This window comes from Populus alba, chromosome 13 (genome assembly GCF_005239225.2).
Source record: "Populus alba chromosome 13, ASM523922v2, whole genome shotgun sequence".
NCBI lineage: Eukaryota > Viridiplantae > Streptophyta > Magnoliopsida > Malpighiales > Salicaceae > Populus > Populus alba.
The window spans coordinates 8,113,820-8,137,770 of NC_133296.1; the positions used below are offsets into that span (position 1 = coordinate 8,113,820).

At 31.3% G+C, this 23,951-nt stretch overlaps 2 protein-coding genes across 2 annotated transcripts; both read right to left on the reverse strand.

Annotated features, from left to right (window-relative positions):
* Positions 1 to 2,542: 2,542 nt before the first annotated feature.
* Positions 2,543 to 7,913, reverse strand: LOC118040593 (NADH dehydrogenase [ubiquinone] iron-sulfur protein 6, mitochondrial). Its single transcript, XM_035047563.2, has 3 exons — positions 7,696 to 7,913; positions 3,041 to 3,125; positions 2,543 to 2,851 (listed from the first exon to the last, which is right to left on the reverse strand). Exons 1-3 carry the CDS (start codon positions 7,828 to 7,830, stop codon positions 2,742 to 2,744), a joined length of 330 nt encoding a protein of 109 aa, XP_034903454.1. The 5' UTR covers positions 7,831 to 7,913; the 3' UTR covers positions 2,543 to 2,741.
* A 5,267-nt stretch (positions 7,914 to 13,180) lies between these two features.
* Positions 13,181 to 19,527, reverse strand: LOC118040594 (uncharacterized). The gene is made up of 8 exons (XM_035047564.2): positions 19,216 to 19,527; positions 18,996 to 19,104; positions 18,780 to 18,895; positions 17,298 to 17,417; positions 17,031 to 17,120; positions 14,832 to 14,980; positions 13,753 to 14,020; positions 13,181 to 13,603 (listed from the first exon to the last, which is right to left on the reverse strand). The coding sequence occupies exons 1-8, from the start codon at positions 19,444 to 19,446 to the stop codon at positions 13,451 to 13,453; spliced, it is 1,236 nt and encodes a 411-aa protein (XP_034903455.1). The 5' UTR covers positions 19,447 to 19,527; the 3' UTR covers positions 13,181 to 13,450.
* Between the last annotated feature and the right edge of the window lie 4,424 nt (positions 19,528 to 23,951).

Consider the following 23,951-nt stretch of genomic DNA (forward strand, 5'->3'; position numbering starts at 1 on the left):
TAATGAAAAAAATCATTGTAAAAAGATGAAAAAACCTCTTGACACTAATTTTAATTTTTTTGCTTTTAAATGTATTTTGGTTCTTTCCTTAAGCTTTTTGTTTTGTTTATATATATATATATATATATATATATATGGTAAAATACAAAAATGTACCTTGAGGCCAACGTTAAAAGTTTTGCTTATAATGATAATTTAGTTGTTTCACTATCAATTAAAATAAAATAAAAAAAACTTATCTATTTCTATTCAATTTGATAATGTCTAATAGTCCTTATAAAAAGTCTTCATAGCTATCAATAAATAGTCAATGTAATTTTTTTGATATGTGGGGCAAAACCTTGTAAACATTATTTCAGTAAATAATGTTTTCATTCACATGCTACAGTTTTTTCATACCTGATTTAGCTTTTATTAATGATCAATATGCTTATTGATGAATCAATCAATTCTTCAATGAATAAGTTATATGTTATTCTTTCATTTCTTCTAACACAGAAAAACTATATTTAAAAACTTAATCATGAATAGAGATAAGTAATAGCGTTGTAAATCAAACAGATTGTGAAGTTTTTAACTTGGTTTTGCATGAAGGTGTGATATGCCAAGAAATCTGCAAAATAAGTTAATAAAAAAAAAAAAGTAAAGCAATAAGAATAAGGTTGTGACAAAACTTTAGATATCCTATAACATTAGCAAATGTGAATGCTTTAACTCATGTTCTGAATAGAACTTGGTCGTTGATCAATAACTTAAATCCTTATCTTTTTAGTTGATAATTAATCCTAATTATCTTCACCGGTTTGCTAAGAAAAACAAAATAACAACTTCTTCCCTTAATTAAATGACACGTTACTTTTTATTTTTGGTATAAACAATGCACCTATATTTTTTTATGTAGAATAAAAGAAAGAATATCAACTTTCCTCCTTAAATTGATTAAAAAATCAAACATTAATGAGATGGAAAATCAAGAACTATTCTCTTAAAATATTGAACATGTTTCACTTTCTAACATGTCAGCTAGCTAGGAAATTTCAAAACGAAGTGTTGGTTGGCTTTGATATGATATTTACGGCTATAAATACTATGTTAAATCTCCATCGATCAATTAATATTAACTTCTTATCTTATTTTTTCCTTAAAAAATCCCTATTTTCTTCATGCAAAAACCAACAATTCCTATTAACCAGAAGTTTTCTTCAAAATAGCATCTTATAGCAGCTCTTTTCAAGAAAAACCTTCTCTATTTATGTTTAGAACTTAACCGACTGCATCACCAATATTGATTAGGTAATTATATAACATTTTCCCAAAGAGTATGATTGGGGAATGTTATCTAAGACTTTATCAAGAAGAAAGCATACTTGAAAGGGCTAGTATTTTCTCTTTAGACATTGAAAAGAAAAAGATTTTGGCTTCAAAATGACCATGTTGTCGACTTAATAGATAAATTAGATCAATATGCTATACGTTCTTCATTTTTTCCTTTCAATTAGAAGAAACTAAAATTAGAAATCGAATCCTAAGAAAATGTAGTTAATAGTCTCATAAATCAAACGGTTCCTACTTGGATTTAATAGACTAGAAAGAAAAAGGAATTCAAATAAACTAATTTATGTAAATACATAAGAAAGTGATAATGAAAATATAGTAAAATCCGTAAATAAAAATATGAAAAACAAAAACAATAAATTGCAAAAAGAAATTGTGTATACAAAACTAATCATCATTTATAACAATTGGATAGCCTTTTTTTACATGATGAGTTCTAATAAAATTACTTTTATTTGGACAACTCTTCTTTTCAGAAGTTATATAAACCCTAACTAAACTATATAATACTTGCTAGTTTAATCAATGATCTTCTGGCCAATCACGAATTAGTTGTATTTTCGTGATCGATAACATCTTCTACTAGCTCTACTGATTGGTCATGAGTTCTAGATGTCTTGGTCAATCTAACCATTGATGATCAATTTTAACATTTTCTTCCCAATTTGTACTAAACTGCTGTCTGGTACTAAACTTTTTCTTCCCTGTTTGTACTAAACTGCTGTCTGGTACTAAACTATTGTTTTTATTTAGTAATGGTGTGGATATTTATTTTTTCTGTGAACAATACCCTTTATATACCTTTATTTTTAGAACAAATGAAGGAATAAACTTAGTTATTTAAATGTTGAAATCAATCAAACCAATTGATCATAAATGACAATTGAGTAAGCTCAATTAGAGATTTATAGAAAAAAGAAATCTAGAACTATGAACCCTAAACTTACTTCTTCACCTTCCACATAAAATCACCAATTCTTCTTTCAAAAAATGATGCTAAATTACTTAGTTACAGATTTCTTACGAAGGTAGTTACAATTTGCTTACTAAGATAGCATCACCCTGATAACCCAAACAATCAGAGATTCAGAAATTATTGGAGTGTCTTTCCAAACTGCAGAAAAACACCGAGGCTCAAAGTACACAACAAAAACAGAGTAATGGTGGAAATTTAGTTCATAAATCACCAACAGCAAGATAATGATAATGATTAGAACTCCTTATTCTGCTGGTATTGAAGTAATGAACACAACATAATGTTATTAGCACTCGGCCTTGTCATCTGACAACACAATAGGCTTTAAACAAGATAATAAAGAGTTGCATGGATTACCCAATAACAGTCATTGCCCATGTGATATGGTTGCTAATGATTAACATTCCAGAAAAAAGGCAAACTTTAACTCCTAATGATGATGAGCCTGCACATATCGTAAACCACAATACTTGCAGACAGCCGGCTCCTTCAAGTCGAGGCATATGAACTCAATTGGATGCCCAAGTGCAGGGTCAGTGTCTACAGCAAGAAGTAGCGAATCATCAATGTTAGCATCAATTGGTATTGGTTATTTACTTATTTCTGGGGTTGGAGGAGTGCAGCAGGGAAGAGTTTGTAATCTGACTTCCCGTTAAGAGTAACAGATTGAACTTTTAAAAATCTACCTCGTTCACGAAATGTAAAGACAAGGTATAAGCACAAACTAACCTCCTTCACATGCGACAATCCTGCCTTCAACCTTGATTGGAGGAATTTCATTGATCAATTCCATTGGAGATTTCTTGCTAGTATCCTACAAATAAAGGAAAAATCTTGCTTATTTTTGCTATCAATTCTTAAAGAGATTCCAAATTGGGATTAAACTATGATTAGGTCTCATAATTGATTTGCAGATTCAAAGCAACAAGCAGAGTAAATTTTAGATTTTCATGTTTTGTTTAATTTGATGTACATAAATAACCACCTAGACATTAGGCGTTGGATTGTTGAATAAAATAGCTTGTGCTTTCACCAATATTGAGTGTGTCTCTTGTATTGCTTTACTCAAAATCGAGTCTCTTTTGATTTGTTCATGTCAAGATCGAGTAGTTGATCATTCGATGTATTTTTTGATCAATAAGTTCCCTGTTATTCATTCCTTAGAGACTACACTTAGGAACTTAATCATTAAAATCATTCCTTAGAAACTGCACTTGGGAACTTAATCCTTAGAGGCAGGTAACAACCTAACAAATCAAGTGAAGAGTGGAATTTTTAACTTGGTTTAATAGCTTAAGAAATGAAGGTGTGTAATGTCAAGGAATCCCAAACTAAATAAAAATAGAGTGAAGCAATAAAGATAAAAAGAAAGTTGTAAATTGCAATAATTAAAAGAAAGTGATAAATTGCAAAAAGCTTATAAATAAATTGTGTGTGTGTGTGTGTGTGTGTGTGTGTGTGTGTGTGTGTGTATGAGGCTGGCCATTGTTTTCAGTTGCTAGATGTTCTGTAGATTGAGTTTCACATAAACTATAAATCCTAATCTTATATGAGGATTTTACAACTCAAATCCAATTATAATTCATCCTTTCTATTCTACCACTTCCTCTTGGCAATTGTATGTGCTAGAACTCTAATTATACTGCAACATTCACAACATAAGCTGCTAAAGACTCATGTTTTGAATAAGACTTTATCATTAATTAATAATTTGAATCCTAATCACTTTGGTCGATAGTTGATCTCAACTATCTTCATTGGTTTGCTAAAAACACAAGGTCAAAAACTATTGCTCTTGATCAAATGACATTTGATTGTTTATTTTTTGTATAAACACAAGTCTCTCTAGTTGTTAAATTTTGGAATATCTTTGAAATTAACTTTCTTGTTGTGATCTTGTTCTTTGGTTCTTCATCAATTTGGTGCCCATCGCAAAATTTTCAAGTTTATCCTCTATTCTCCTCCCTGAATTTCGTGATTCAACTGTAAAATCCATGTAGCTTTTTTGTTCATCATCAAAAATTAAAAATAAAATAAAAGAGAGGAGTACCATCTATTGGTTCCAAAAAGAAAAGAAAAGAAAAGGGAGAAAAGTGGAAGAAAGGGAAGAGGTATGATCTTTTAGAAAAAGCTAACAATTTTAGTGCTACACGGTACAATATTGTAGTAAACATGTGGTACCGTATTTTTTTTTTTTTTAAATAAAGGAAGTTGAGGAAGAACATTAGTGCCAGGTTGCACCATCCATAAGTCATTCCTTCCTTCAAGGAGGGTTGTTCATGGTAGATTTTTGCAAGGGTTGTTGATATCATGTCAAAATTCCATCAAGTTCCATGTGGGGATTAGCTAGGTTTCTTTGTTATGGAGTAGAGATTTCTTGTTGCCATCATTTATTCTACATTACAACTCCATCTATATTGTATCATTTTTAGGGTAATTACAAAACTTGTCTTGTGTGTTCGTTACTTGCTTGGTTAAAGATGGTTAAAAAAGAATTGTGGTTGCTCAGAAAGAAAAGGATCCATGCAATTCTTGCTCATGGTCAATCTTAAAAGAATCATATAGAATATAATTATAATTGGCGAAGTATAGTTCTTCAAGAACTGAGAAAAGCCAAGATAAGTCTTGTTAGTTAAATTCTTGCATATCCTTTATCCTATTGACATGGATGTCTTACATTAAATATTTTTCTGACTATGGTTATTTGAATATTATATTTATGTTTGAGGAGCTAGCTTTCATTCAATTTCAATATGAAGCATGTCTATTTCGACTTTTTTTTGGACTAAATGACACTTGTGTTTATGAAAATTGTGGTAAGATGGATATTTGTATATGGGTAGTTCTGAATGTACTATGATAATGTGAGCCTTATTGATACCATCTCTTCTGCAAAACAAAAAGTCCAATTGTCTTACCATGCAGTTAATCGAACTCCATCTAAGGTTTTCCGAATCACCGAAGCCCTAACATCTTTTGAAAACCCAAATCCAAACTTTGCAGACTAAACTTGAGGACATAGGCCCATTCAATGCTACATTTGTTCAATTCAAAATGGAAGTTGGATGTCTCATGAAACAAGCAACCATTGTAAAACAAGTTGATGAATGCATTGAATATGAATGACATTGAAGAAAACTTGTTAGAGGACATTGCGATCATGCAGACACAAGATGAGCATGAAGTTAAAGTAAAGAATCTTGTACAAGAAGATTTTGCAAATTGAAGAATTTAAAGGCAATGTTAATGACATTAATTTTGTAACCTTCTGAATTCAATCTTGTAGATGAGAAGCCTATCTTATTGCCAACATTGCTCTCATCTTTGAAGAAGAATGAAAAGTATCCAGTGCATAAAATTTCCTTTGAACTATGGAGTTTATGCAAGTTTGCAAGGTTTTTGCTACCTCGACACATTTGAACTCAAGCTCAAGTTGTTTTTTTTTTTTTTTTTTTCCAACTAGGAGAGAATGGAGGATGATGGGCAACAATGAGAATTGGTATCTATTTATTTAAGAATTTTAATATTGTATGATTATTCTAGATTTTATTATTTATGAATGTTAGTATTTATTATTTAGTTAAATAAGGATTTTAGTTTCCTTGTAGAATCTAGACTTTTTAGGTTTTCCTATTTTGTTTAGTTTGAAGTGCATAGATTACCACCTAGCATTATATGTTGGATCTTCAAATTGTTGAATAAAATAAACTAAGCTTTCATCAGGATTAAGTGTCTCTCTCTTGTATTGCTTTCCCAAGACTGAGTGTCTCTTGGTTTATTTATGTCAAGATCAAGTATGTCCTTATGCATTTGGCCCCTTCAAGATCGAGTATATCTCTCTTGTTCATGAATTTTGATTTCAAATCATGAATTAACTTTCTTGTTGTCATCTTGTTCTTTGGTTCTACATCAAGAACGCGTTATTCCAAGAAATTATAACAACTAAATCATCATTTAGCATTAAAAAACTTGACAAAAGACAAGACAAACCATGTCCTCCACCAATGAGTATAACATAGTGGAATAAAAGATGTAAGCAGTAAATAAGATGTATAGAAAAGCATGCATGAACCTGGGTACTCCATCTATTACTACACCAATCTAATATCAGACACAAACATCAGAGAGCAGATCATTCAATTTTTTTAAATGCTTTCACAAGATGAAGGCTGATATAAGCTGCAAGGGACTTCTAGTATTAAGAGCTTGGCATGAAAGAAAATGTCCTAGTAAATGATAGTATTTGTCTCTACACATCAACACTCATAGAAATAGTTATGCAAGAGAGCACATACGTTTTAATAAAAGGCATGTGAATCATAATAAACATTTTAATCAGGAAGGTAAAGAACACACACTAGGTTGAAGACATGGTAAATATGTCATTCACAAAACACAAAAAAGTGTAGCATACAAACAAAGGTAGCATGTTACATTATCTAGACTTTTCAAAGTTGCTAAGACCAATGCCTTGTGTGAATTTTGGAATAAGAGATTTGTGTCTAAGTCTATCACCACAAAAGACGATCATTTATGATTGCTTGATCCAGAACTTAAAGCCATGGGTTATGGAACAAAATGTCAATGATCAATGTGTGTTTCCCATAGAACCAGTTTTCTGATTTCTTAAATATACAACATACCCATCCAATCCCCATAGTTCTCAAGCAAAAGCCTATATGCAGTACTGACCTGACTATGCATTTATCATTACTATGGCCTACAAAAATGATTTGAAGCGAAAAAATGCACAAACAATTGTAACATATGCAAGCAGGTAGACCATAAGCAACACGAGGAAAGAAACAAAGCTTTTGTTCAAAGAATTATTTTGTTTTATCCTTAAAAAACATTGGCCGCGGCAGAATACCCTTGGCATAAAAAAATGTGATTATTAACAAATGGTTAGGCAATTGCTTCAAATATATTGTACAACTCAAATAATCAAACAAAACAACAGCTAGTTTAAACTGAAAGGATATGGGAATTTAAGCTGGCTGATTATCATCATAGTTAGTCCATGATAATGAATCTCAACATCTGAGAATAACTTTACTTTTCTAATGGTTCAAAATTAAAAGCCACCCATTCTTCTAATCCATTAAATCAATAACCCAGAAGCTGCCCAAATTAAAGAATCAACCTTATCAAATGACTCCTAAATTTACCATAGATAGAGTTATCAGTGAGTCTAAAAAAAAAAAAAAAAAGGAAGATTAAAGAAAAATCTTAACAATTTGGATTCTCGTATAAATAAAAACAAAAAGAAGATCGGCCTTATATTATAAAATTCAATTTGGAATCTGCTTTCTCCAAAAACATCAATTCGAAGAATTGGACATGTAATCCAAATAAAAATACCAAATTAACGAAGAAGAAAATACCTGCATCCATTTGGCAGTGTGATTACTGATTTGATTGGTAACCAAACTATAATTTCTTGTGCTCAAAGCAGCACCGACATTGGACGATCTGCTTCTGCTTCGGCTTACAAGGCTTCTTAGCAAGCTCGATGCCATCGTCGCTCTTTCTCTCTGTTACGCAGGACAGTAAATATATAAAAACAAAACGAGAGAAATATTTGGGATTTTTTTTCTTATACATAGAAAAGATGGGATGGAGCTGTTTTCTTTTGTTAGTAAGTTGTGTGGGCCTTTAAAGTTTGCTACAGCCCATTAGGAACCAGTACATCTGGCTTGGCTAATGTTATTTGTGTGCAGAGACGAGTAAAAAAATTAAAAAATTAATTAAATTAAGAAATTATAAAAAAATAAAAACTGAATTATAAAATAAAAGATTAAATCAATTAAATTTTTTTTAAAAAAATGACCGATTCGGTTTTGGTTTTATAAACCTGAAATCAAAAAAACTAAACCAAACCCAAACCGAGTCAAACCAATCTAAATCGAAAAAACCGAGCCAAACCAATTTGAACTGGTTTTGGTTTGGTTTTGGTTTTTTTGTTTTTTAAAAAATTTAGTTTGGTTATTTTTTTTTTTTATAAAAGCCTGAATTGAATCGAAAAATAATCACGTTTGAGTGTTTTTTTAAAATAAATAAATAAATAATTCATTTGTTTAAGATTTTCTTCTTTTTTAAAAAAATGAAACTTGTGAAAACTGTTGTTTGGGTTTTTTTAAAAAAAAATAAAGATTTTGGCAACCTTTTGTCGATTTTTACATTAAAAAACTTCCAAATTTTTTTTTAAGAAAAGCTGCAAATTATACTAAACTTCTTATAAAGTAAGCTGGCAAAATCGTTAAATTAAGCTAATTAAATTGCAAAAGCAAGCAATGAATATTTAATTAACAAATATAATTAAATATATACTGGTGGTGGATTCATATAATCCAATACTTAGAATTGATTAATGCCTAATTTGGCAGTGACCTAACCTAAAAAGTAGTGAGTTTTGTTTTGATTGATGTAAAAATTGGTCCAAAAATAATTCACTAACTACGATACACGAACTCCGTATCCATAGTTTAGTCATGGTGTCGGAAACAAAATAAAAGGGAGATGGATTTTGAAATACTTCATTAAGGCTCATTCATTGGAAACTAGTTATGATGAGAGATTTCCAAACAAACCACCTTTTTAGTTCAATGGTGAGAAGTAGTTCGAAGGTGCACTTCTGGAAAATTTTATGATGTTTAAAGAGTAATTAATGATATCCGACTAGTTATCATGTTGGTTTAGTTTAAAAAAAGAGACAGACACAAAGAAAAGAAAAGAAATAAAATTCATGACTCATCAAAAATGATAAAAATATCTTCACATATAAATTATCTCTTTTCCTTATATCTTTATTTCTTTGAAATGGGCTCTTCTCTACTTTTCTTCCCTCGATTAATGGACATCATTATAAATGAAAGCTATGATGGAACAAATAATTATTACATGTTTGTTCGTTTCCAATGAAAAGAGAGATAATGGACTTGATTTTTTTAGTTATTTTTTAACTTTACTTTTATTTTATTTTTTTTGAAATCACAATTTATATCTTATAATTTATAAGTTGTATAACTAGAGCTGTTTAAAAAAACTGATATATCTATAATATTTGCATTATCGGACTTAATTTGTCAAAGTCAAGTAATGTAAATATTACAAAAGATAGTTGGTAAAAAAAAAACCTAAGAAATGGATACCATGGGTTAGGATTTTTAAAACCCGATCAACTCGACTCAACTCATATCTACTATTTTTATCTTTATATTTGATAATTTGAGGATTGAGCATTTATTTTTATTTTATTTAGAAATATTTCAGCTCCAAAGTTATTATTAGTGAATTTCATATTTAATTTTTTAAAATATAACAAAAAATTATCTTGACTCTTTTGCTGGAGAGGAGGGGGAAGGTAACTAGAATTTAATGGTCGTGCACTATATATATATATATATAAAAAGAACTAATATTAGGGGTATCATGACACCTATAGTCTATGTTGTTGATACACATCTAAATAAGGACCCATAAAAATTAAGGATATAAGCTTAATTCATGAATATTTGTAATATCCACAAAACAATAGTCCGATACGATATATTCAACCCGCTCGGGTCTAAAAAATTAAATGAATCATGTTTACAATTCTTAAAATATAAAAAATTAGATTAGGTACAATTACAGGCTCAACTATGACCCAACTATATCCAGGAGCACCTTTATGATTAACACCTTATATACTCACTGATGTGCGTAAAAAAAGGTCAATAAAAAAGCTAAAATTATTTACAGAATTTCATTATATTCCATGATCAATAAGTCATTTTATTAAATATTACAACTTTGCCATCAAACCTAAAAAAATAATAGACAAATCCAACTACAAAATGTTATACCTCATGCATCCACTCACCCAATTATTTCCATTTTACTTTGGAATATCTCTTTGTATATTACATGTAAAAAGAGATAAAAAGCTTATGATGCTGTGAGGGATCCGAGTTGGTATTGGTTTATGAGTACCTGCCCAATGGTAAAGAGACGCTCTCATAAGTTAAATAGAAAATTTGTTTTATCACAGTTGCTATGGAGTAATATCTATAGATATAATTTTGAATACATGAAAATTAAGTATGTATACTTGTATAATTATTTGATTACATTAAAATATATGATTGAGTACAATTTTTATTTAAAATATTTTTACAAAAGAATAAACAATCATCTGATTCTTCATTTACATTTGATTTATGGTGACTTTATTTATTTGTTAAATCAAGCCAAGATTTGTGTTTTGCTAGATCACAAATTTAGACATGTATTGCAAGTCGAGATTTGGAGATTTGATGCTTTGAATAGTATCTTTTATTTATCTTTAAAATATTATTGAAGAACTCTTATGGAACATTTAGTCTTGATCTAATAAAGCTTCGTTCTTTGTAAACTTCAAGCGTAGATGATTGAATGTATATTGCTCATTTTGTTCTTTATTTGTTGTCATATCTTTGCATATAAGTCTTTCACTATCTGTACTTTTTTTATTAACATCAAGACTAGGCCTTCCATCAAAAGGTAAAAGGAATCAAGTTTAATGGTGTTAAAGGATTAAAACCATAAATAATCTTAAATGGTGCATAATCAGTAATAAAATACAAATTATAATTATATGAAAATGCAATAAATGACAAACAATATTCCTAATTTTTAAGATTCTTTTGAATGATAGCTCTTAATAATTAAGTTAAGGTCTTGTTTACTTCTTTGGTTTGACCATTTGTTTATGAATGGCAAGTAGTAGAAAATAAAAGTTTAGTTATTAACTTACTCCACAAATCTTTCAAAAGTAGCTCAAAACTTAACATCTTGATTAGACACAATACTCCTTCGAACACCATATAATTGAACTACCTCCATAAAGAATAGATTTGTTATATTCATTGCATCATTAGTTTTATGGCAAGATATAAAATATGTCATCTTAGAAAATCTATTTACAATAACAAATATGGAGTCTCTTCCCTTCCTTGACTTAGGTAAACCCAAAATAAAGTCCATAGAAATTTCAACCCAAGGTTCCTTAAAAACAAGTAAGGGTGTATATAACTCATTGTCGCATGTGGGTGAATGGTATCAGGGGGATTAAGAGAGTCATTATCTAGTTATTTGGTTCAGGGTCGTTAGGAAACCTAGGCGTATAAGTCTTGTCAGAGATTGAAAGGGTAAAGGATTGATTGTAGCTAGAAAATGTATTAGTACCCATAGCACACCCTATCTAAAATAAGTTGCATTTTGTGGTTTGAACGTGTTTAAAGGTTTTGATGTGTTCCTAACCAGTGGTTTGTCTATGACTTAGGATTGAGATTTATTCATACGAGTAAATCTTATATTAAGAATTTATTATGGGCTTGTGTATCCAAATAAATTCTTATAAAAATAGTTTTTTATAATTCATATGTTGCGATAATAAATACTTCCAATTAAAATTGGTGAATATTTAGAATAACTTTGAGAATTTTTTGGTCAATTCCTGATATTTAAATACTAGCATCATTTATAGGTTTAACATTTATACCATAATATTGACAATTAATTATCATGAATTAAACTTTAGTGATTATTGAAATATTAGCCAATTCTCATAGATTTAATAAACTGATTATTAAATCCAATATGCATGCTAAAAAAATAAAACATGCCATATCTTTTCTTTTTTTTAAAAAAAAAGATATGATTTTTGTATTTTTGAGAAAACTTGGTTATATGCATCACATAAAAAGAAAATTTTTATTATTATTTTATATTTTTTTTGTATTTTTGTAAAACCTTATTTAGCAAAAAAAAAAATTCTTAAAATGAAAACTACCCAAAACAAACCTAAATGGTGTTTGTCAAACACACCTTTAAACCAAATAAACCTTATAGATAATAACAACAAACTAAACAAGGCCTAAGGACTAACCCGGTTTTGACCCGATCGAGTTGACTTGAAAACAAACCGAAACAAAGACCTAGGACCGAAACAGATCCAACATAAGAAAAACATAAAAAACTTTAAAAAAAATTGTCGAAACAGATCAAACACATGAAAAATAAAGAACATGAAGAACATTCATCAAAAACCCAGCAAACACGACCCTCAAACCAGACTACATCTTAAACAATAAAAAGCAGGGTTTTATTTGCAATGAAGCATAGATTAAGAATCAAGTGTCATTTTGCTTTGATTATTACTCAAACATTATGATTTTGTCTTAAATAGGTTTCGGTTCAAAACCAAAATCCTAAGATAAAACCCTCAAAAACATGTTATTGATGCTCAAAAGTTCTATATTATTTACTAATAATGATATACGAACTTGTAGAAACCAAAATTGAATCAAAACGAGACTTAAAACTAGCATCTAAGACAATGTTTATCGGATGAACACAAAGAACACATACCCAGCTGTCTAGAAAAAAGTCCAGAATGTCGTTAAACCCATAAAACACGTTTTAAACCTCTAAAACTAGAGTTTTTTTTTTTTTGCTTCAGTAGCCCACATTATCATAACCAAACATACTTGAATAAAAAAGAATTAATAAAAACAACAAATCATCATAATCATGCAATAAAATTCAAATTTCAAAACTGTCAACCTAGAACAACCTATATTTTTATGCAATCTAGATTCAAATGTCTTTTAAAAGTATAGAACAACACATAAACTCATGCTTTCTCAAATGTACCCCTTTGACATTATCTCCTTCATTAGCCTTTGAAGCTCCTTTGTTTCCTCAAGATTACTTTTATAGATTGGTCTATTAGGAATAGTCAAACCTAATACTAGGTCTATTTGATGTTTTATTCCTCTTATAGGTGGTAATCTTCTTGAGATTTCATGAGGAAATACATTATCAAATTCTTGTAACAAAGAAGAATAAACACTAGAAACACAAGAATCAAGTTCATTAGTGTTAAAGTATGCCTTCTTATATAAGAGTAAAATTAGAAGTGAACAAAAAAATTGAAAAACCGATTAATCTGAAAAAACTGAAAAAGTTGTGTTAAATTCATAGCCTCACAAGATTTACTAGCCAATCTTTTAGCAGCAACTCAGTTTTGTTTCCAGAGGTCCATGCTTCAGGTCAGCTCACTCTACCATTAGCTTGAGCAGGCAAACTGTGCTCTCTGGCACAAAACTTGAACGCCTACCTCCGAAACATCCCTGAACCTTGGAGTGCTTGGCCATACTCTGCAATGATTGCAGAGCCTTTAACTAATTCCCAGATCTTGGCAGAATTTTTCAACCAGTCACGTTCTGAGACTGTCCTGGCGAAGGTCAGGCCGTTCATTGATAAAACCTGAAGAAACAGCAAACCTTTTCAAATTTGCAGACATTGTAGTTTGTCAAGGGAAAAGAATATCAGTATCTTTGTTGATAGGTTTTATCTTATCAGATGAGGAAAAAAATATGTGATTGCACTTGACCATAAGAGACAAGGAGAGGAACCTGATCTCGCAACTTCCATAGTGCAGAGATGTAACTTTTGTACTGAGCTTTGAGAGAGTCATCTTTGTCCTTTAATGGAATGACAAATAAATTGATAGATTTTGAATCTGGATCATTATCATGACTGTTTGAAGGCACAGAATAAGAGATCTGCTCTTTTTCCATGCTTCCACCCTTTTCTTTGATGAATGACGAGGAGCTGAAATATTGTGCTAGTTCCTTCCTCAGTTCCACAAAATTACATGGAGTAAAATCTTCATCTTGCAGCCTGCAAAAAAGAGGATTAGATAGGTGCTTCTGCTCCCAGAAAGAGAGAACTCCATATCACATAATACCAACATAACTTTGAACAAGACTTCAAGCAATTAGGTAATGATATCGAAGTTGGGCAACATCAATGACAGACAATGCACTAGATGCAAAAATGTTGAATTGAGATCTGTATCTCCCCATTTATTGTAGATGTACATGCAAAAATTTTGAAAATCATTGTCATGCTATTGTAGATGTACCATCATTCCAAGGATTTTATTTCATGAAATCCATAGAAACTGTTCATTGACGATAACAGCTTTATTTCTATTTATTTATCTGCCTGCATGTGAGCCCTGCAGAATACATCTGGCCAATCATGAAAACATGCTCACATGTGCATAACTCTTAAAATTTCCTGGTTGATACTGCAAGTGAGCATGTGTTGACCACCATGAATACAGAAGAAGTGACTTCCATATATTCTAATGCAAGAGTGAAAATAATGACAAGCCTACAACAGACCTAGCCTTCATGCATTAATAGATCATAAATCAAGTGTTACATGATCGCAGTATTTTGTTAGCTAACTTGGGCTTTCCTAAAATCAAGAAATATATCTTTAAAATCAGAGTGGGGTAACAAGACAGAAAATTGAATATCAATACAATAATTACATGTGAGAAATGCCCTACATAGAGAGAGGGAAAAGTTGATCATGTCAACAAGTATTTTATAGAACTTATTTCAAAGACTCACCGCCGAATTACTTTTTTCTCCATAAGCTAAGTTGCAATTTATTAGAATTGAACAAAATGATAACTCACTTTGTATGTACAAAGAGTGGAGTAGCCATATACTCTTCAGCCTCAGAGACTTTATCCTTGTTTTCTTTTTCAGGCCCCGCATTAGAGCTCTGCAAATATGCAGAGTTTAGTGAAGATGGATCAGGTATGCCATGTTTCAGCAAGTCAACCTGCAAATACATAGCACCCCAGTAAGATTTATATAGATTGTACAAGATAGATAAACCAAGTGAGACATTCAAGTAGAAAGCACAAGGACAAACAAAATGCAAGTGTCATAGAACAGGTATTTGAGAAAAGGCAACACATCAGAATATCCAGTTTCTAGTGATCTTGAAATATTGACCAAGAAACAATCAATGATTAGTATCATAACTTTTAATAAAAATTGTTCTTTCATACCATGAACAAAGACAGTGTAGTTTCATGCAACTTCAGTACAGATATTTTAGTAGTGATAAAACATTACTACCTACTTTGTGAGGAAAAAGAACTACACAAGAAAAAAAAAAAACATTTATATACAAACAAAGTATTAAAAGGCAGCTAAAGTAAACAAAAATACATATCAAATTGCAAAAAGTTACAAGAGTATGGCCTAAATAAAGAATTACTTTCTGAGTGACAGAATAACATATTACCATGTTATCATAAGGCATAGGCCATCAGGCATCTCAAGAACAATCAGACACCTTGTTTTTGCTATCTCTCCTTTGTGCTCATCGCATATTCAGGCATACATTAGATTTGGACACTTGTAGAAATTTATTTTTATTTTCATTTTTCCAGGTTAGTTATTTTTTCAATATGTGAGCATGTTAGTTCTCACTAATGCTACAAGCATACTTGAAGGCATTGTCCTCTTATCCTCCTGATTGAAGTTGCATCCCAGAAAAACTTTAAATTCTAAGCTTGGATATTCGAACCTTCATCCAAATTCCTCATTTGTATTAAACTCCAATAAATCATCTCTTAAAAAAAATACATTTAGCTATTTCAAGTCCTGGGCAACAAGGTTTTTCAAGTACCTTCATATGAAGTGCAAAGATACACATCTGAACATACATATAGTTTTGAAATAATCAGTGCATGTGTGACCATATACAACCATGCGGATATAGTACCAAAAACCATCTAACAACTATATTAGCAAATTCTTAATGGAAGCCATTTGTGTCTTACCAGATAAAGTTAGTAGCCTCAAGCCCAACTTATAAAGATTAAATCAGATTTGAGATGCATTGTTGGATAAGTGATGTTGAGAAACAACGATGATTGATGTGTGATGATGAAATTATTGAGAAAATAGCAGTAGATACGGAAGTTATTCTGGAAAGGAATGGGCAAGCCATGATTTGTTTACATTCTGCTAGTTGCTAGTTGCACATTGTTGAAATAAAAAATGTACTATGATTGTCTTGTCATACATAATCTCTTCCACAAAGCCACAAGGTTCAAAAATCCCATACAGTACTTCATCACAGACCCGATACAAGAACCAGTGAATTTGAACAAATAATACCCAACTTATACAAGCAGACTTGCCAATATAATCATAATCTTCATACATGAAGTCTTCTGTTTTCTTTTTTTTTTTCCTTGACAGCAAAGAAATGAGGGCTGGTAATCTAGATTTTTTTGTGATTTTTTTGGTTTAAGGGTTTGGATTGGGGTTGGGCTCTAATACCAAAATTGTTATGGGATAGGGTAGTAGCAAATGTAGAGAAGTAGAATTCCCTATTGCAGAGGGAAAACTTGCGCAAGAAGAAAGAACAACTTATAAATGAGGGCAAATCCCCATAGAAGAGGGTTGAAGGATTTGAAAGAATCTCTGACTTTTACAAGGGATATGGTTTTTATATAGTGTTTGACAACGACAAGCTGTAGTATCCTCAACTAAATAGAAAATATGAATCCTAACAATATATTACCTTTCAATAATAATAATAAAAAAAAACCATAGAAAGATACCTAAATGACAATAAAACTCTAAATGTACTAAATTACAAACAAACAAACAAGTAAGCTTTCTTGTTCCTATATTGTGCATCAAGTTGATATTTTCGTCCGAATTATGAGCACAGATTAACAAAAAAAAAAAAAGCAAATTCCTAGTGACTATCAAATGAACAGAACTGGATTGTTTAAAGAAAGCTGTCTATCCCAAATTTATGGAGCATACAACATGAGTGTGTGCAGAAGCCATGAAATAAGAAATACCGTCAACATTAAGTGCCGCATACTATCATCATAAACTCCATCTGATACCACCAGCAGGACATGACAAATGGAAGCTAGGAGAACACCAAGCTATAATGAATCCTTGCAGCACAACCAGAAACATAGAAGTTCATCAGGCATTTTATCTTTCAATAACTATAAGCATGTACTTGCAAGAAAATATGATGGATTATGCACAATCAATCAACACAGTTACTATATTTTACTCCAACCATGAAATTAGAAGTAAAGTTCCTCTCCAGTTACCTGAATAGCTGTTAGTTCATGAGCCAACTCAGTAGAAAGGTTTTCACCACTTAAAACTGAAATTGTGGATGAGCCATCAGGTCTCATCATCTCTGCCAAAACAGAAGGGCTAAAAACAGGCTGCAAATTAAGAAAAAAAAAAAAACAGTTAAAAAAGTAAAAGAAAAGGAGAAGATAAAATTTTCATTATAGTATATGAAAATAGACAGAAACAGAAGATGGCATAGGATTTGCTTTATGGTATCAGAACAATGAATATCAATTAGGGGTGTAGGATTTGATGTTCATAAACCAAACTACTGTTTTATATGTGTAGACAAGTGACCTTGTTAAGTAGTAAGAAAATTTAGTGCAAGAATTACACAACAATAGTCTTTTACATGGATGAAAATGGGATGGAAACCCACAATACTTGGCCCATCCCACCTAAATGGAGGGTGTAAAATGAGCAGGGTAGGTGGGTTTTGGTGTAAATTGAATAGGTTGTGTTTAGTTAGTGTCCTTGGATAAAAGAAGAGACAGAAACAATAGGGGAAGAAACATGATTGGTTGCATGGAAGGAGACGAAGACATAAAAATAAATGTCTTCAGAATAGTTTTGGAGTGAATTTTGTCCTTTCAAATTAGAAAGGACAAGGGGACATGTCCCCTCCATCCCAAATATCTTCATCTCTTTTGTCTTAAGACGTAAACAAACACTACCTAAGAGAATCCAAATCGGGCACAGGGCAGGGCAGATTTAAGGATCTCCAGACCTGATTACACAGTGTATTACTCTCCCATATGTGTGTGTTCTCTTCCCATCGTTATCTCCTAGAGTAATCATCCCATCTCTATCTCCATGCTCTTTTATCAATAAGAGTCTATCAATCAATTCCCTTCTAGTTGGACTCAGCAAATTTCTACTTGAATCAACAAAATATTAACTGAAACTGACAGTTTTTTGTGAAAAGTCGGGGATGAGAATCTTAAAGATTCAGATGAGTTCAGGAAAAAACCAATGAATTCAAGAGACTAGATAAAGTCATTTTTAGATTGTGCCCCTAAACCCAAAAATCTAAAACGAGGAGCTTCAAGTTATCTCCTAGAGTAATCATCCCATCTCTATCTCCATGCTCTTTTATCAATAAGAGTCGATCAATCAATTCCCTTCAAGTTGGACTCAGCAAATTTCTACTTGAATCAGCAAAATATTAACTGAAACTGACAGTTTTTTGTGAAAAGTCGGGGATGAGAATCTTAAAGATTCAGGTGAGTTCAGGAAAAAACCAATGAATTCAAGAGGCTAGATAAAGTCATTTTTAGACTGTGCCCCTGAACCCAAAAATCTAAAACGAGGAGCTTCAAATCAGCCAAAGCGTGCACTACTTATATTCATTTATGTTTCGCGAACTCATTTAAGTTTAATAGGATAAAATCATTTTCAGATTGAGTTTATGAGACTGTGACTTCAATTAAAAAAAGGAAAGAAAAATGCCTGACCTGGGTATCAAGAAGTATAAGCCTCTCAGCAGATATCCTGGGTTCAATTCCCACAGTACAATGCCTTGCCATTGCTCGGTTATCTTCAGACTGTACGGTAAAAGGCGGAAGCATCCCTGTATTTATTATATATTTAGCATACAGTAGGTATTGTCATCGTTTTTGTTCATTCCTCTGTTAATATAACTTGTAAGGAATCAAATATAAGTGGGTAACCTGGTGAGGTTCCATCAAAGCCATAAAGCTCATTCAAGATTGTGGACTTGCCAACCCCAGGAGGCCCAATTATTCCAACCACTGTAAAATCTGTATTCTCTGTCAGGAACTGATCCGATCCAAAATGTATGAATAGATTAGAAATAAATATATAAAAACAAATCATTTACGAAACTGAGGAAATTATTATGCTATGTTAGTAGTGGTATGTGTTACATACAGGGAGAAAGCGATCAATGTGAAAGTCCCAAGAATCGGAGAGAAGATTGAGAGAGGTAATTGAAGGGAGACGTGACCGATGGTGATGGTGCGGCGCAGTTTCGTCTTCGCGTCCAAATTTAGCAGCAGCGGCAGACACCGCCGGTCCAGAAGTCACCAATCCGGGAGGCTTTGCTAGTAGGATTTTGGGAGCCTGTGACTGTGATGAAGAACTCCCTGCCATTTCATTCATTAACAAACAATATGCAGGTACTACTAGCTTTCTGGTTTCGAGTTTTGTTTATTTCAGTTCAATTAAACGGTCAAACCCTAGCTTTCGGCATCATCATATGTTAACAGTTGCTTTCAGTATTTTAAAAATATTTTTGAAACAAATTAAATTTTTTATTTAAAATTTTAAATTATTTTAATATACTAATATTAAAAATAAATTTAAAAAAATATATAAATATAAATATAATTTCAATATATTTCTAAACAAAAAAATATTTTAAAAAAAAATCTTACCAAACGATACTAAACAAGTTTTCAATAAATTATTGTTGTAGTCAATGATATTTTTTCAATTAAAACTATATTTAAATAATATTGTTTTTAATTATTTTATTTTTTTATATTAGCATGTTAAAATTATTTAAAAGATATAAAAATATATTAATTTAATGTTTTTCAGATAAAAAAAACTAAAAAGTATTATAATGTAAAAACAAACATTTAAGTGCTTTCAATTTTATTTTTTTTAAACATATAATACACTGCATTATTAAACACACACTTAATATCATAACTAAATAAAATTTAATGAAAATGATTTGGTTATTTGAAAATATTTAAATTCAAATAATCTTAATTTTAATATTGTAATATATTAGATTTATTTTTAAAAAATTAATAATTTCAATATAAGATCAAAATAAAATCTAATAAAAACAATATATTATGCAATGCAATACATTGTCAAACATTCATGTACATGGTAACTCAATAAAATTTAATCAAAATGATTTGGTTGCTCGAAAACCTTTGAGTTCAAGTACTCTTCATTGAATTTTAGCAAATCTCGATATCGTAATATATTAGATTTATTTTCGAAGAATTAGCGATTTCAATCTTGCTATTACTTTACTTAAAAATTGAATCAAAATGAAGTTTTTATAAAATCAACACACATTTTAAAGAAGTAGGAACTCATTGTAAGAAAAATTAAAAATCATTAATAGAATAGAAAAGCGTAGGATAAACAAAAACATGATAGAAAAATAGAATAGACCAAGATCTAGCTAGTTTTCATGAAAAGGCAATGAATGAATGCAGCCTTACTGCTCTGTAAATGAAGATTGAATCATTAAGTAAGGTGATCATGGAAAAGCAAGCAAGCAAGCAAGCAAGCACGAAGGCTATATATCCAGGTTGCTTTCATGAATCGACGGTGGGCTAATTAGTCAAAAAAAAGCCTCGTTCTTCACTCCATTACCACCTCCCGGACTCTATCAACAAGAATTAGCAGTACGGTCTTCAAAACCATTCAGGTTTTATTAGGGGTGTTCACGGTTCGGTTCGGTTCGGTTTAGACTTAAAAAACCAACCGAACCGAATTATATTAATTTTGTGAAATATTAACCGAACCGGACCGAAAACCGGTTCAAACAGGACCAGACCGGTTTGGTTAAATCCGGTTTTTTTGATAAAAAACCGGGAAACCTAATCCCATCATCCAAATTTTTCATATGGCAAGGAGAAAACACAGGGACAGAAAAAAAATGGATTTTACAGCACCTTTTGCATGAAGGGCACAAAAATTCAAGACAGAAACTTTCTTGATGGAGCTAGATGAAGGAAAATTATCTTTAATATCCAAAACAACTCCTCCATGGTTTCCATTGCCATTAGTCCCATCGATCTCAACCATTACCACAAATACTTACCACAAGAAAGACAGCTAAGAATGAAAAGGAAAGAAAGATAAAAACAAGAAAAAGATACAAGAAGTGACAAAGATCATTGGATATCAATTTTCGTATGTGAAGTTGAAAAATATAACCTTTGCATTGAAAGCTCATTCAACAAACCCACTGGAAACAAACCCACTGGAAAGGAAAATTGGGAAACGGGAAAGGAAGTTTAGAAATTAATTGAGAATTAATTGAGAGGAAATGGGAAAGGAAGTTTAGAAATTAATTGAGAGGAAACGGGAAACGAGAATTAATTGAGAGGAAACGGGAAAGAAAGTTTAGAAATTAATTGAGAGGGGGGCGGCTGCTTTTGTGAGAGACAGAAGGTTACATTAATTATTAGGGTTAGGTTACAATTAAACTATTTATATCTCATATATGTGTAACTTTTGGTTTTTAATGGGTCCGGTTCGGTTTGTTCCGGTTTTTGGTTCAAAACCGAAACCGAACCGGACCTGTTAAAATTTATGGTTTTGACAATCGGTTTAATCGGTTTTTCATTTCGGTTCGGTTTTTTCGGTTAATTTTTCTTTGGTTTTCTCGGTTTTCTCGGTTAATCGGTTATTTTGAACACCCCTAGGTTTTATAATCCAGCACTCGCCATTGCTAACTTACTCACAAGCACCTGCCAAACACATTTAGTGGAGCTTTTAAAAATGGCATTGCTGTCATTGGAAAAGCCTATATAATAAAATCTCAGAGATTTGAACCCCCGTTTTTGAAAACAAAAACATGTTCTTCCTTCTTCTTTTTTTTTTTTTTTATTTACGTGGGTGTCTAAGCCAGCTTGCGCACACCACGACTAATCTCACGGCTCACTGAACATCCTACAAACCCAGTGAGCATGTAAGGCACCGCGGGGGTGACAGGCGTGCACGGTAAAGTTTGAACCCAGGATGCAGAGGAAGGGAATAAATCCCTTCAACCGCTGGGTCAAGACCTCAAGTGCTCCTTCTTTTTTTCTCAGAACCACCGGAATATAAACTGATACATAGAACACAACTTTTCTATGCTTAAAGCAAACTCTTAAATCCAATAAACAATACATGCCCACAATTGGTACTTCCCATGCATGAAACTGTTAGCTCTCTAATTAATTTAATGAACAATTGGGTTTGGAACACGAGCATTGATAGGCAGGCATGCTGATTGTGAGTCGAGGCATGCAACTGAGTGGGGTTTGATAGAGTGAGTCGAGGCATGCAACTGCAACAATTTAGACGATGAAAGCCATCAATAAGTTTTGAAGAAGAAAAGGAGGAGGAAGAAGAAGTATTGCAAAAGAGAAGCTACCAAGAACATAAATAACAGCATCACAGAAGGCTGAGAGCAACAAAGTTCCCTCCAAGCATAGCTAAAACAAATGAGAGGTAAATGTGTTTAAGAACTATGACTGTTGGTTCTCATTTAACAGACCGACTTGGAAATGGTATGTTCATAGAATGAAAGTTAAATGTGAAATAAATATGAGAGTTCAATTTGTTTTAATTGTTTACGTGTTCCTTTGTTATACAAATGAGAGCTAAGGCCATCTTCAATGCAAGATACATAGTTTTTTTTTCTTATATATGCTAGCTAATTTAGAAGACAAATATATAATTATTTTAATAATTTGATATGATTCGGTTAATTTGACTAATCTAAAACAACTTAGATGATTCTCATTTAATTTAATATTAAAAGATAAAATTGAAAAAAATTCAATTCCCTTGTTCTCTATTTTTTTTCTTTTCTTCGAGTTTTCATCATAGTCCTGCGTAGCTAAATTTTTAATTGGTCGAAGAAAATAAAAGCCTCAAAATCAATAAGATTATGAGATCTAATTTGTTTTCATTATTCAATTTATGCTTTGAATATCAAATGTTTTTCGATACCTATTTTCATGATTATCTCGTTTAATTACTAGAAGGCCTACTAGTTTATAATTCGTTGTAATCTACAACTAGGTGAGATATTAAAATCGTAATTATTTGATCTCTCTAATTTATGAAGCAACTAAGAGATTTAATGATTTGTTGCATCAAGAACCATTAGATCTTAGGAAGAATGCTCGACTAGATTAAATACAACCGATTATGCTTATGTTGTTTAGGTTCATCAATCTCTCTAAATCTTACAGTTACCATTAGGTTAAAGTTTTACCGTTTGTCTTGAGTTGTTCAACAATTAAAGTTAATTAGATTGCTTGTTTTATGATTAACTATGACTAAGGAGAAATAGGAAAATAGTATGATCAATAATGAATATTCAAAGTGTGAATTAATATATATTTGCATCAATAACCAGTTATAAAATTCTGATGGCATATATTGACCTAGATTAAGGTTTGTTTTTTTTTTTTTATTGATTTTAATAGTTTAATTTGAGTTGTTCCTTAGCTATTTATCTTGAAATTATTTTTGTTATACTCAAATCCCCCCATCTTTGTTCATGTATCATAAAACTAGGGTAAATACTTTTCATAGAAACAATCCATACTTGCATTATTACATGTATTCTTAAGAGTTTAGGTTTTATAATTGGTTGCCTACAACAACATGCTAGTAATCTTCTTATAAACTCTAAATTACTTTAGATTTTTCTAATAAGATCTTTGAAACTCTTAAAAAATCTTTAATTTATAGTTTTCATTATGTATATCTTAAAACATTAAATCACAAACTCTTCTCCTTTTAGAGCTCATGTCTCTCAAACCTATATAAAGATGAAGTAAAGGTGGATTTAATAACATAACAGAGAAGGTATAATAGTCGCCTCAAGCCTAATATGAAGTCAGCTATACTTA